This window comes from Gobio gobio (genome assembly GCF_949357685.1).
Source record: "Gobio gobio genome assembly, chromosome: 22".
NCBI classification, from domain to species: Eukaryota; Metazoa; Chordata; class Actinopteri; order Cypriniformes; family Gobionidae; genus Gobio; species Gobio gobio.
In genome coordinates, this window is record NC_137118.1 from 43,915,788 (window position 1) to 43,930,737 (window position 14,950).

General features: G+C 43.2%; 1 protein-coding gene across 3 annotated transcripts in view; it reads left to right on the forward strand.

The window, feature by feature from the left end:
- Positions 1-14,950, forward strand: part of LOC307119074 (uncharacterized protein) — a 28,447-nt gene that overhangs the window by 9,557 nt on the left and 3,940 nt on the right. For 2 of the 3 annotated variants that reach the window (XM_079805108.1, XM_079805109.1), the window contains 3 exons: positions 2,219-2,343; positions 2,795-3,080; positions 14,197-14,551. In XM_079805108.1, coding sequence (XP_079661234.1) covers positions 2,259-2,343; positions 2,795-3,080; positions 14,197-14,551 — 726 coding nt within the window. In that variant the 5' untranslated portion in view covers positions 2,219-2,258. The remainder of the gene's footprint in view (positions 1-2,218; positions 2,344-2,794; positions 3,081-14,196; positions 14,552-14,950) is intronic. The other variant, XM_079805110.1, reaches the window with a different exon arrangement.

The following is a 14,950-nucleotide window of genomic DNA, read 5'->3' on the forward strand; positions in this document are numbered from 1 at the left end:
TGACCTCCACGCTTACCCCGCCTTTGTTTACGATCACAGCGCCGCCTTCTAGCACTTCCGCCCGGCCGGGCAGAGCGCATCGCCTCGGGCGTCCTAGCGATCTCAGGAAGGAGTTGAAGATTGTCCATAAAACTGTCGGAAATTCGCAAACCAATATCCAAAAGCTCACAACGGGTGTACGATGTAAAAGCACAACTGTTCTGTACGAACAGACCCGAGATGAACAAGAAAAATACCGCAAAATTGCAGAATCTGGAGAGACGCTGAGCCTCGCGATCTACTCGCGCCGCCATCTTAGTAGTAGTTTTACTTTTCACCATGGAATCCTCGACTTACAGTCAGACAATACGACATTGCTGAGAAGAGGTAACTAACAGCTTAAAGGTGTTAAAGGTAGGGTTGGCAATTTTGGAGAGACTGGCAATAGCAAGCTAGATTTGAAAGCATGAGATCCCACCCTCCCTTCAGAGTGTCTCCAAAGCCATGCCCCCTTAAAAACACATAAAAGCACACAGCAGAGTCTGCAAAGTGTCATGAGACGAGGGACGGCGTTAAATAAGTTGTTTTCCTCTGAACAATGCGCTAAATAGCCTAGAAATCTAAAAATTTAATTTGCAGCCAGGGCATCTAGCAACTCTCCGTTGGCTTGCGAGCTTGAAAAACCAAACTCTATTTTTTTTTATGGACAAAAACATGAACTTTAACTAATGGCCTTACATCATCAAGTCACTTTACTTTGCGTGAGGACCAGGGCTCTGAGGCTGGTCGCACACTTGGCACAGCCTTTGCGACGGACGGTAGCCCTAAACGGACAAACTTCTATACAGAGCACTAGCTACTCTCTGCTGTCTCAGCCAACAACAACAACTTTTTTTGTCCTGTGTCAGCCACCGTAGCTTCTCTATGTTCTTCGGAAGGGAGGGGTGAGCGGTTGCAATTCATAACCTCACCGCTAGATTCCTCTAAAATTTACACACTGCACCTTTAACGAGCCCTGACACCTTGTGGAGAAATAATCATGCATGTTTATGAGCAAATCTTCCTCCGGATGCTAATTTTAAGAGGCCGATTGTTCAACTAGGTGTAAATGGCTCATTGAAAATATACATAACCAGAAGAATCAACACACATCTTCAAGGCACTTCCTGTATTAAATTCTGCTGTGATAAAGCTCTATAAGTATTTTGTCAGAACCCTCTAGTAAGTTACATGTTGTTTTGTTTAGTTGTCTTTGCATTCTTTAGTCAAACACATTACAGTTTTTTTCCAACTGCTTACACTCGTTTTCAAATCTGTCTCCTTTTTTCAAAACTCTACAGACAATTCCCAAAACTGCACACACAAAATGCCTCACATCTCCTTCAAAATGTAACACTGCATTCAAAATGCCATAAATGAATGTCAGAATGAAGCATTTGCATCAAATGGCAAACATTCTTTCATAATTGTCAATTTTTGGAAATACCATGTAAACACTGTTATTCTAAATCTAAAGCTCTTTGGTCTTTCATAGGCTTATATTTACATTCCAATACAATGTTCTACAGTGAAAGTAATCCGCTGAGATGGGTAACACATACACTGTAAACACCAATGCAATGTAGAAACAGAAAATATTTATTAGGCCAAACATTGCTATTGTATACATTTGCACACAACAAAACCATAAACATATGTAAACCAAAAGTATATTCTTTAGAATACAGTAAAGAACACAATTGGTGTCTGTGGGGTCCCAGGGGGCAGTCCAGGAATTATTGGGGGGAGGGGGGGTCACATGATCAAAAAGTGTTGCCCTAATCTCATCAGAGATGGCTCTCCTTCCTTCTCTTCTTTGCCCTCATCCTCTTCTTCCAACTCCTCGTCTTTGAATTCGTCCTCATTGTTGTCCCCTGCCTCTCCCTCCTACTCTTCTTGCTCTCTATTTATAGGCCTTTACAGTGATCTGTCCTGTCAGTGTTTGCACATGTGAGGAGTGTGTGTGTGTGTGTGTGTGACCTGGTGACTTAGTGTAGCATTTTGATTGGTTGTGTTTGGAAAAGGAAAACAAGTCACTTCCTGTTAGATTTTTGTGTTTTAGGTAGATAATTGTGTGTAAAAAAAAGGCTGAGAATTAGCTTTAAATTAGCATAAACAGATTTTGCGTGTAAACAATTGGAAAAAACTGTAATACACATTTCTGGGGCCATTTGGTGAAATATTATGTTTATTGATGCAGGTAAACTTGCTGACCAGAAAAGGACCTGATTGAGACCATAATGATTCCTTCTGTGAAGCTCATGCTGGTTTTGGCCACAGTTTTGGGGGTTTTATTAATCGGCATAGACTCCATCGACCCATACGGTGAGATACACCAATACACAAATCTCACACACATACATCAAGTCCTGGTAAACCCTGGTTATGGGGACATTTTTTGGTCCCCGAAAACAGTTTCAAAATCACGCTAAGTAATGTAATGTAAAACTGCAGAAAGATTTGTGTGATGGGTAGATTAGGGTTAGTGTAAAAGGGTAGAAAATACAGTTTGTACAGTATAAAAATCATTATGCTGTCCCCAAAAAACACGAAAACGCGTGAGTGTGTGTGAGAGAGAGAGAGAGTGCTAAAGATTCTCCTATCTCACAATCTCCAAAGTATGTTTTATGATAAAAAACTTTTATCCATGCATGAAATAGGATATACAGTTTTGTTCTTTGCATACATTAAATATAGAATCAGTACCTAATAAATTGTTTTCAAAACCTAATTCAAATTGTGAGCATTTGCATGCCACCACTGTGTTTCCTGACAGAAGACTGGTGGAGACAGTTTGAGCAGAAACAGGAGCCATGTCTTGGATATTGCAATCTCCCTTCGCGCGAAGGAACGCCCCTGATGCGCCAGAAGCGATCAAACCGGGGCGAGCATGTCTTTAACAACGGACTCCTTGGGTTCCACCGCAGTGTTCTGCAGAAACTTCTGAAACTGAGCGATGTGGGGGGCTACGATGAGCAGCTGAATAACCTAGTGCAGGACCTCATGATCCCCCTCAGCCGAACTCAACAAAATGCAATTTGCACATGGGTGGTCCGCTTCAGGTAAGTGTGTGTGTGTGTTAGAGCAACACGATTCTGTATATATTGAGAATCCTCTCCTTTTTTTAAACAGAGATGACGATTCTGAACAGACAACTAAACAAAATAACATGTAATTTACTAGAGGTTCTGGCAAAATGTTAATTACTGCAGTCTATTTAAAACACTTAATCTAAATTAATAATTAAAAAAATGGTTTCACGAGTTTGTTTACCCATATACTCTTTAGCTGATAAGGTTTAAGCGTATTTGGCTTGCTGTCCGTGGTGGAGGGGCTCGAGGAAGCCGCTTCTACTCAAGCTTAGATTTACCCCCCAAAAAGTGCAAATTAGATTTAAGGCAGCAAGCTGGTAATATGTGAGTGGAGTTGATGGCAGTATTTGCTCTGGAGTTTCAGTTTGATTACGGAAGGCCCCCAAAAAGAGTAAAAATTGAATGACAAGAAGCTGAGAATGTGTATTGATGTGATAGTGTAGGAAGCAAGTCAAGTTTGGTGTATCTCGCTGCTGCATTTATCGACCTGGGTCGTGGGCGAGCACTGCTGCAGCAGTGACGCTCCTAGTTGCTCCTGCGGGAGCAGCGTTTGGACTGGAGGAAGAAGCATGGTGGAGGTGGAGTACGTCCTGCCTTAGCATTCATGACATGGAACCCCCCGGGTAGGAATAACAGGGGGCCCTTAATGTCATGAGTGAGGAAGGAGGTCCTTGTCCCTGGAGAAGCGGGCCAAAACTGCTCCCAAGCGATAACCACTCCCTCCGCCACAGAAAGAGAGAGTCTATGATGAGAAATTTGATGCAGTGCTTCCCTCCCTGCGAGGCGAGGGCCTGCACGCACGAGAACACGATGGCCTGCAACTACCGAAGGACGAATATTGGGTTCCTCCAGTCCGCTGTTCGGATGGGAGAGCCCTCACTGCAATCCGAACGGGAGAGCCCTCAAGATAGAGAACCTGAAAGCTCACACTGCGATTCGGAAAGGGAGAGCCCCCACTGAACCCGAACAAAAAAGGCTCACCCTGCAATTTGAACAGGAGAGCCCTCACTGCGGTTCGAATTGGGAGCCCACGGTAAAAATAGGACATGAAGCTCCTGTTTAAGCGAACGGGAGGGCCCACACTGCGATTCGAACGGGAGAGTAGGGCTGTACGATTAATCGAAAAATAATCGAAACCGAAATTCAGAACCTCTAACCGACTTATTTTTCCCATGGTCGGTTATTTCGGTTTTAGTCACGTGACTCCGCCCATCAGTCACATCAAGTGCAGTTTGCAGGCACACTGAGAGATGCAGGAGCAGTTATATTTGTTTATAGATGCCTAGATCACTATAGTAACTGCATGTTTTACACAGTTTATACAGGGAAGTTAATGCCGTTCTTATAGCCTGCGCTACCCCACACACACACACACACACACGGCGCGCGCAAGCCCCGAAGTCAGATCACTTTCACTTTCGTCCTCATAAAGTTTGTCAAGTAAATGCGTTAAAAGGCTTGAACATTTAAAGCTATTGAGCACTATTTAAAAACGACAATACGGAAAACTTCTCCGTTCAGTGCTCAGCTTTTTTCTGTGACACAGAGCCGAGCCGTGTCGCGTCTCTGACAACGCGCGCGTCCTGAAGGCAGACCTCTTTCACCTGCGTCCTCACAAAGCTTTGTCATTTGTATGTGTTTTAAGGCGTGCCAGTTTGAACATTGGAGCGATTTTAGACCATCAGATGTGTATTATGTTGAACTAATGCCCGATATATTGTGACAAACGAACACTCAGACAGAAGCTCGCACATCACGTGAAGATCGCGTGCAGAGAGCAGTGCAGAAACGCAGTGTCAACGCTGTCCTGTGACTAAAGTAAAGTCACTAAAGTAGCTTAGAAACTCAACCGTTATAGGCATTTAATACCTTTGAAGTAGGCTAAGTACAAACCACAGCTTCCTAATGAATAGAGACGGTATGACTAATTCACACACACAATCACTCTCTCATTAATGCATTCAAATAAATGTAATGTAGGCCTATGTGCTAATTTATCTATATCTGATGTACAACAAGCAGAAATCTGCCCCATTGACAATAACTGCTGAAAGTGAAGTGATTCCTTTAAGTATTTTTAAAAAATCACAAAGAAATGCACTTTTTCATTAGAAAATAAAAATTCCACCTTTTAATAGTAGAAAATATTTACAGTAAAAACCTTATCAGGAATTTACTCAAAAACCTTATGAGGGCAAAAAATGGAAAGCAAAAAAAAAAGGCAAAAAAATCTTTCATTAATCGTAATCGAGGTAAAATGTTCAATTAATCGAGGTTATTATTTTTGGTCAAATCGTTACAGCCCTACGGGAGAGCCTGCGTTGCATCTTGGTTGGGGGGGCCCACACTGCGATTCAAACGGGAGAGCCCACGCCATGCGTAGGTAGCAAGCCCAATTGACCTATCGGTAAGCCCCGCCCCCCTTAGTTACTGTTGCTAACTCGGACAAACAAACGGAGTTGCTATATCTTACTATGTACAGCTGTCAGTGTGAAAACCTTATCCCAAGATGTTTTTGGACACAGATTGTAGCGTATATCCCGTCCGAATGATGGCCAAACTTTACTGATGGTTTATCAAGTTTATTGCATCGTTATTCACTCCAAAAAAATCATTGTAAGAGCTGAACAAACAAAGCATAAGAAGTGCGCATTGACGTCTCATTCACAAACTATCTCTCTCAGTTGCATTACCATTAACATACACAGCAAATTACGCAAAAACACTCAAACAACTAACAGTAAACATACATATATTATTGGTAAATTGGTAAACTTTGTATCTGCAAAACAACTCCGATAAACTGTGTGCGAGCTCTTCCTTTCGTTACCCGGAGACTATAATACCCATCAAAATAGGAGTCCTCCTTAGTAGGACAGATAATGTAGACCTTAAACATATCTAAAATGAAATTAATTTACATATAACCAGTTTAATATGGAGAGGCACTGAAATGTAGACCGTCGTGTTTTTGACCTACAGTGTTAACGTTACATGACGTGAGAACAGTTAGTTATTTTGGTTTGTATGTTAGCAGGGACTTTAATCGTAACTTAACGAGAGTATGACAAACAGAAAATCATCTCAGGATACCTGGAATCAGTGTTACAGTACCGTTTTAGCCTTTTTGTAGCATAAACACCATCAAACAGATGAGTACTTCAGATTTTCCAATGCATCTCTATGGCGCTGACGCCTAAAGATGTCCGAGTTCCGGTCCCAGTGCAACTGATACTCAACTGCTATTGTCTCATCTGCGTTCGAGGGGAGGGGCTTAGCGATAGGTCAATTGAACGGGAGGGCCCTCACTGCAACCAGATGTATGAAAACCCTGCGGGGCTTGGTAAGCAGCGAGATTTATGAGGATGTGAGAGTTTGGTGGGCTTGTCTTATGTGGAAGAGGTTCGATCTTACGTAGGACTCGAAAGTTTGGGAGGTCCAACGACCTAGCATTTTAATCTGGGTTTCCGATAGGCCTTTCTGTACAGCTGTGGTAGCTGCTCCTATACGGAACGAGTGGGAGGAAAAGTGTTTAATAGGAATTCCTGATCTGGCGAGGACGGTTTTTAGTTTTCTCTGGAACCAATGTCTGGATGCTGGGTAGTTATTCTCGTCGAGAAATAAAGGTTCGAGCGGAGAATTGATTTGTGAATGCCTCTGAGATAGAAATGCGGCAAGGGACTAATAGGGCTGAATGGGTGTTGGTAGATTGAAAATGAAGACTGGATGGGGACGTTTCAATTGGTCGGTTTTACTCTGTTTGATGTTGAATCGAATTGTGTCATGGTTTAAAATATGGAGATCTGAGACAGTTGGATGATTAGCTGGATTGAAAGTGGAATTGATTGTAAATTCTGAAACTCGAAGAAAGCCAAAAAAAGCTCAAATGAACATGGTGTCCAGGGTTCTGGTTATGTTCGGAGGGAAAACCCCGGAGCGGATGGTAGTCAGGCATTTGCCTAGGAGGTCGATGGTAAGAGGTTGCCTGGTATCGGGTTTGGTGGGGTGAGTTTTTTGTAGGCCTTTAATAAGAAGAGATGTCTGGGTATTTGAGATGGCAGGGCACTCATGGCCATAGATGATTTTGAACAAGAAATGTATGCCGCTGAGGTAGACTTTAATGGATCCTGGCTGAATGGATTTGGAACTGTTCATGTGGGAAATTAAAGAAGTTATAGAGAGGAGGGAAAAATCTGGGAAAGCTAAATTGTAAACTGTATGGAAGTTTTTAAAGGAATTCCAGGCTGTCCAGTAGGATCGAAGAGTTCTTGGAGAAATGGCTTGCAATATTGATTCCATGGAAAGGGTGTGAAGATGACTGAGGGGGTGGTCTAGGGGAATATGAGCTCTGAATAGGGAGGAACTGGTGTCGGGTTGTAGTCTGATTCTGGAACCAATGTTCTGAATTTCTGGAAAAGAAAGCGATTTGGTTTTTATGGCCTGGGATATGTTCAGCTTTCACAATGAATTGGTTACAGGCGGATGTCCAAACAAGGCGTCTCAGTAGGGGCATGATTTTTGGGGCATTAAAACGGCCTTTGTTTATGCAGTGAACTATTGTTTGGTTGTCGCAGAAAAAGGAAATGTTTTTTGATGACCAGTTCGAGCCCCATAAATGGGCTGCTACGATTATGGGATACAGCTTAAACAGTGTGATCGATTGGTCGGAATGGGGGGATAGAGTTAGCTCAGGTGGCCAGGTTGAGGCAAACCAATGGCCTTCGTAGTAACCTCCAAAACCTATCGATGGGGCAGCGTCTCTGAAAAGATTGAGGTCGCTGGCTTGGGACAAAAAATTGCCGTAGAAGAATGTGAGCCCGTTCCATTGCTTTAGGAATGTTGTCCAGAGTTTGAGATCTGAACGACAAGGGGGATTTAGTTCGACTAGGTCATCGAGACCTTGAGCTGCGGTAGCGAGAGTCAAAAAGATGTGAAATGAAAGGCCTGCCTTGCGGAATTATCCGCATGGCGTAGTTTAAATGCCCTAGAAGAGAAAGCAAGTCGCGTTTGCTGCAATGGGGGGCTTCTAGCAAGTTTAGAGAAATAACGATCATTCGGTCTATCTTCTCCTTGGGAAGAGGAGCTTGGAATTTAACGGAATCAAGATTGATTCCCAGGAATTCCAAAGATGTAGAAGGGCCCAAGGTTTTCTCCGGGGAGAGGGGGACTCCTAACTGTGAGAAGACTTTTTGGACAATGGTTAGGTGTTCTGCTGGGGGAAACTGGCTGGGGGAGATTATGAGAAAATCATCGAGAAGATGAATGAGGAAGGCAATGGCGTAGTTGTTTTGTAGGATCCAGCAGAGAGCTTCAGATAGGGCAGGGGTTCTCAATCCTGGTCCTCGAGGTCCACTGTCCTGCAGAGTTTAGCTCCAACCTTGATCAAACTCACCTGCCTGTAATCCTGAAGAGCTTAATTAGCTGGTTCAGGTGTGTTTGATTAGGGTTGGAGCTAAACTTTGCAGGACAGTGGACCTCGAGGACCAGGATTGAGAATGCCTGAGATAGGGTATTGAATATTTTTGGGCTGCTTTTGCAGCCAAAAGTCAAACGGACCGCAAAGTAAAATTGTTCGCGCCAACGAATGCTGGATAAATGCCAAAAATCTGGGTGGATGGGCATGACCTTGAAAGCTGAAGTAATATCGACCCTTCTAAGTGTATGGTTAGGGGACCACATTCGAAAGAACGATGGGATTCATTGGTAGGGACTGATGTAAGGAGAGAAGGAAGATCTATATCTGCACCTGCGAGAATTTGAGAACGGAGTTGTGAAGACACTGGTGGAGGTTCCTGGGCTACTGCATGGGGAGGTGGTGGTTGAAGTTCTGCTGACGCGAAGGTATGGGAAGGCCAGCGAGCTGGGGCTGTAGACATAGAGGGCTAAGCTTGAGGTATCCTTGCAAGTGTTTCTTGACTGGTATGGGTTGCTGCTGGAAAAGAGTGGGAAATAGAAGGAAAATAAAGAAGTGGGAATGACTGCGGAGGCATCCTCACGCTGTTCTCACCACCTGAAAAGAAAGGAAAGGGTAGGGGGAGGGGGGGAGGCGGAATATTCAGCAGAGGCAACCTCACGCTGGATTCTGCCCCTTTGTGAGAATTGAGATGGAAATTAGCAGCAGAAGGAAGAGACATTAAATGAGAAGGGATTTCTGTCTCAAACCTGGAAGCTCTTAAGCCTGGAAAGGAAACCTGAGGGTTGTTTGGAGCGCGTTCCGCTGCGGAACTATGTTCGGCAGCCGCTGTTGCTGGCCGGAGACGGGAGCGGACGCGGGAGTATGAGTGGTCGCTATGGCGGCGGACGCGGGAGTATGAGCGGTCGCTATGGGCATAGCGCGCTGCGTTTGGTAGCGATTTCCCCGCTGCGGCGGGGAAAAACAAATGGCTGAGGTGCGTTGAGTTTTGCTCTTGGGGTTTTTTGGATGAAGTTTAGGAGGACTGTGATTGTTATTTGAACTCGCCAGTAGCTCTAAAAGTTGGATCTTTGTTGATCTGCATGGAAAGTGGACACCTGCATTAGCGAGTGCTTGACGGAGACTGTTTACGGTCCATTTCGAAATAGAGGGAATTGACGGAACCTCTATACGAGTAGGTAGAGATGAAGACTGGGGAGGCAGAGAAGGAGAAGGAGAGATGGCGGAAGCTGTGACTCTTGATGGAGGAGGAGAGAGTGGTCTTCTTGTACGTGGTTTGTACGAGCGCTTGAGATGACGTCCTGGTCGCTCAAGCTGTGGATCGCTATCCGGGGTGGAAATACCTGTTTGAGGTCGATGAGGAGGGGTAGGCGTCTCTTGGACGCTGAGAAGTTCGTCATCTGTTGGGAATAGCTGTAATTCCAGAAGATCGGACATGTTTTGTCGAAGGAAACGTCCGGATGATGCAAAACGAATGCAAAACGACTGATGCCTGAAGGAGGTAGGAGGCTGCTTATATGCTTAGCAGTTGATTGAAAGATTAGATGGGTTCACGGCACGCCTCCCGAATTTGCGTTTGTGTATGTTGCTAATTGAAAGATTAGATGGGTTCACGGCACGCCTCCCGAATTTGCGTTTGTGTATGTTGCTAATTGAAAGATTAGATGGGTTCACTCCTCCCGAAATTATGTTGTGAACTTCACTTAAATAAATGATTCAATGACTCACTCATAAATACTTCACTTGTTTCATTACTGGATGAATCGGCGGCTTTGAATGAATCTCTTGAATGAATGATTCATTAGAAATAAATTTTTAACAATCACTTGTCGCCACCTACAGGTGTAACAATGTAATTGATACAATCGTTATTTGAAACGTTACTTTGATTTTGTCAAAAGTTTAATAGACACAGGAGAATCGTTGTCATTTAGGAATGAGATTGCATGGGTGTTTGAAGATCACAATCTTTTAATGATTAATCATTCAGCCTTCGTTTGGGTTTGTTCCCCATGAAGATTACGGCATGTGAGGCACACATGAATGACACTGAAGTCACACCACTTGCCACCAGCCACCCCCCATAATTGTGGTTTGGCATGCAAGGTGAGCCGTTCGCAACTCTGATGATAAAATGCACCACACACTTTGAATTCTATAGAGAATGTAGAAAGCTGACGGTGCATAAAGATGCGCGCCTGCCGTGAGAAGTATGGCATGACATGCAGCATCACCGTCTCTATCTCTGTCCTGAGCGAGTAACATATTTATAATGCTGAAGCCAAAGTGAGGTACAATTCATATTTCTTAATTAAAGGGGGTCTATGATGCAAAATTCACTTTTATATGGTGTTTGTGAAACCCCTGACCCAGGTCCTACTTGCTCTGCTCCGTGCAGGCCTCAGACCGGCATGGCATTCTCCGGCATGGTAGTCGGATGCTCTAACAAGGAGGTTAAAGGCTGCAACCTCTAACATCAGTCACTAGAGTGTCCCTTGTGATCAGAGGAGTGAGGTTTACACACACAGCGACTACTAGCCGGCCTCTGTTACATTTGAACATAAATGTGTGTCAGCAGTGTGTACAAAAACCACCCACTCCTCTTTTTTTTAACCCATATAAATCATAAGCAGTGTCATAGAACAAGCATATGAGTAGGCCCTACCCACAACTGCTGCCCTATTATATTACATAGACCCCGCCCTGAGTGAGCTGTACACAGTCAATCACATACAATCCTGTCTCGGAGGTCTACAGACAATTCCTTGGACTTCATGGCTTGGTTTGTGCTCTGACATGCACTGTTAACTGTGGTACCTTTATATAGACAGGTGTGTGCCTTTCTAAATTATGTCCAATCAACTGAATTTAGCACAGATGGACTCCAATCAAGTTGTAGAGACATCTCAAGGATGATCAGTGGTAACAGGATGCACCTGAGCTCAATTTTGAGTGTCATGGCAAAGGTTGTGAATACTTACAGTATGTACATGTGTTTTTTTTTCCCGTTTTTTATTTTTTAATACATTTGCAAAGATTTCAAACAAACTTCTTTCACATTGTCATCATGGAGTATTGTTTGTAGAACTGAGGAAAAAAATATGAATTCAATGCAATTTGGAATCAGGCTGTAACATAACAAAATGTGGAAAAAGTGAAGTGCTGTGAATACTTTCCAGATGCACTGTTAGTTTATGTGGCAGCCATTTCTGCACATCATGTATCTGTTGACGGTTCTTTTCTGGGCTCCCACAGCCTAGTTTGCAGTTTTTTAAACGGTTCAAGATGCCTCAATCCTACTCGCTCTCCCCGTTCTCCAGTGTGGCTGGACAACCCATGCCTGGGACCGGTGGCGCCTGGAGCCGTACGGGTGTACGCACTGTGCGTACCATGAGAGGGCGCTTTTTTCATTTTTTATTGATTACTAATCTATCTGTGTACACTCATGACATACTGAGAAAACAAGAGAGAATGAGAATCTATGCTATACAAATGATGTGCCTTTGTGTGTTTTAAAGTGTGTATGTGCATGCATGGCGGGGGATGGGTGAAAATATATCTATTGGCTAGTTTAGTTTTGTTTTAATTGGTGCTTTTTCCACACACGCAAAATAACATCAGATCGTCAATGTTTAAAACAAGGTTCAAAACGAGTAAACACTCTCTAAAACAGCTCAACTTGATTGAGACATATTCAAAAAGGCCTAAATCTAATGAGGCAAATATTGCTCCTCCGCCCGTGGTGGAGACTGCAGTCTCCCAGAAACCCCAGGCCCGGTCTCTTTCATTGTATTATTCGGATCCAGCTGCCAGCTGCTCAAACCTCCTCATATGGAACCGCTACCCTCCAATAGCAACCTTCTGTTAGTCCTGCCAGCCAACAGGTAGGCCTACCCGTTAGCTGCCCAGTTACAACAATAACTGACATATCAGACATCGGCACATTTAGAGCAAATGAGCTTGAATCGGCCACTGATTCCCTTTAACTCAGTGCACTGCAAAGTAGATTTAGACCACCCAGAGACTGGGTCGCTCCATCTAGATCCATTTTTGGGAAAAAAGATGAGTTTTTCAACAAGCCTACTTTATATTCTCCTAACAAAGCCACACAGTGACTGGAGTAACGTGAAAATTGTCACAAAGCATCTATCCACATAATCACATCAGAGTGCTCAGTTACCTGTGGCAGATTATCTAAAAGTATGTACAGGAAAGACGCAGTCAATTTGTATAGCATAGATTGTTCCCACCAAGACAATAGAATGCAACAAATATGGTGTCAAAGCAATAATTGATTTAATTTCTGTTTACGGACAGCAAAATGTTCCTCTAACTCAGGGGTGTCGATGCACACCTTTTATCATGTGTGATTTAACAGTTTATTTGAATAATAATCTACAAGATAAAAGGTGTGCATCATAGCTGACACCTAGATGAACACTTTACAGTTGGTTTGGATACTGTAAGTCACTCTGTTCAAATGCTGAAGTTAGAAATGTGTATGCCAATGTCGTATGTAACTTTAGAGACGGTCCCTAAATTTGCGAATATCGAACGTCCAAGGTCAAACCAACTTTATGCCAGTGCAGTAGCGTCCTAAATGTAATTTTTTGGTATTTTTGTATACTCATTGTATTAGTATATTTATTGTTACCTCTGATCCAGTGCATAAACAGCTTCAGTTTCATTTTCTTATACAATTATTTGACCCAATTAGACATTTTCACTTTTAGTTTCCGTTATGCCGAGTTTGACCTATCGGTAAGTCCCGCCCCCCTTAGTTACTGTTGCTAACTCGGACAAACAAACGGAGTACACAGCAAATTACACCAAAACACTCACAGTAAACAAACATATACACAGACCTTATGCCTTTTCGGGGGTGCAGTTAATAACTGGTGAACTTTGTATCTGCAAAACAACTCCGATAAACTGCGTGCGAGCTCTCCCTTTACTACCCGTAGACTATAACACCCGTCAAAATAGGAGTCCTCCTTATAAGACAGATAATGCAGACCTTTAAACATATCTAAACTCACAGAAATAAAATGGGAATAAAATAAATATGGTGAGAGATTAATTTGGAAGCGATGGTTTACAGATCTCAATGCAAACGGGAGAAGCCTCATGTTACTAACATCCAGGATCAACACTGTTCATGTACCGCAGGGTAAGATTACATAAATTCACATTTAATCAGTTTAATATGGAGAGATGCACTGAAATGTTGACCTTCGTGTTTCTGACCTACACCGTTGCATGAGAACAGTTAGTTATAGTTAGTCGGTTTGTACGTTAGCAGGGAATTACTAACTTTAATAGTAACTTATGCGTAATAGTTTAATAGTAACTTATAACTTAATGAGAGTATGACAACCAGAAAATCCTCTCAGGATCCCTGGAATCAGTGTTGCAGTACCTCAGGCATGACATTTTAGCATTTTTGTAGCATAAACACCATCAAATCGATGAGAGTTTCGGATTTCCCAATGTTTCTCTATGGCGCTGAAACCTAAAGATGTCCGAGTTCCGGTCCCAGCGCAACTGATACTCAACTGCCATTGGCTCATCGGCATTCGATGGGAGGGGCTTACCGATAGGTCTTGTTAAGTGTGAACTGGGCATAAGGCTACTTCTTGTTATATCTTGTTTTTGGTGTGTTTGTCTCTGTAGTTCGGGTTATGTGAATGATAATGCAGATGAGTACGAAGATCTTGTGAGCCAGCTCCGAGAGGCACTTGTGAAATACCTCAAGGCTGATACATCTGTCAACGAAGGTGGGAGAAACGGAATCCAGGAGCTGGGTCAGAGTGTGCAGAACATCACCAGTGAAATGGTGAACCGTGAGGTGTATGTGGACAAGAAGGCCCGCAATCGCTGGCTGCAAAAGAACCCAGGACGTGTGCAAGAGTATAATCAGGTCAGACGTGCATTGAGAGATATGTTCCAGAACATCCTGCAGGACTTCAAAAAAGTGTCCGACAAGATCCGTGTCTTTCGCGAGGAGAAACAACTGGACCTGGGACAGGTTAGACAAAAACCAGAAACGAAATCAAGTTTAATCATTCTGAACAGAAACGTCTCTTTGAAATTGCCATTAACTGGTTAATAACGTTATTTTTATTGATCTGTTTAATAGTTCAATTTGGCAATCAAGCACCATAGACCGCATGTGACGTTGACGCATCCAACGTGAGTGAAATGCCCGCGCTCAGTTGTCAAGTGTGTGCTTACTTGACAAAAGCGAGAGAGACCGAGGCTGAATATTGTGAAATATTATTAAAATAACTGTATTCTATCTGAATATATTTTAAAATGTAATTTATTCCTGTGATCAAAGCCGAATTTATCATCATTACTCCAGCCCAGATAGCAATGAGTCGGCTGACCGCCGGCTGTGATCCGGCGTAATCGCAAACACGGTAGT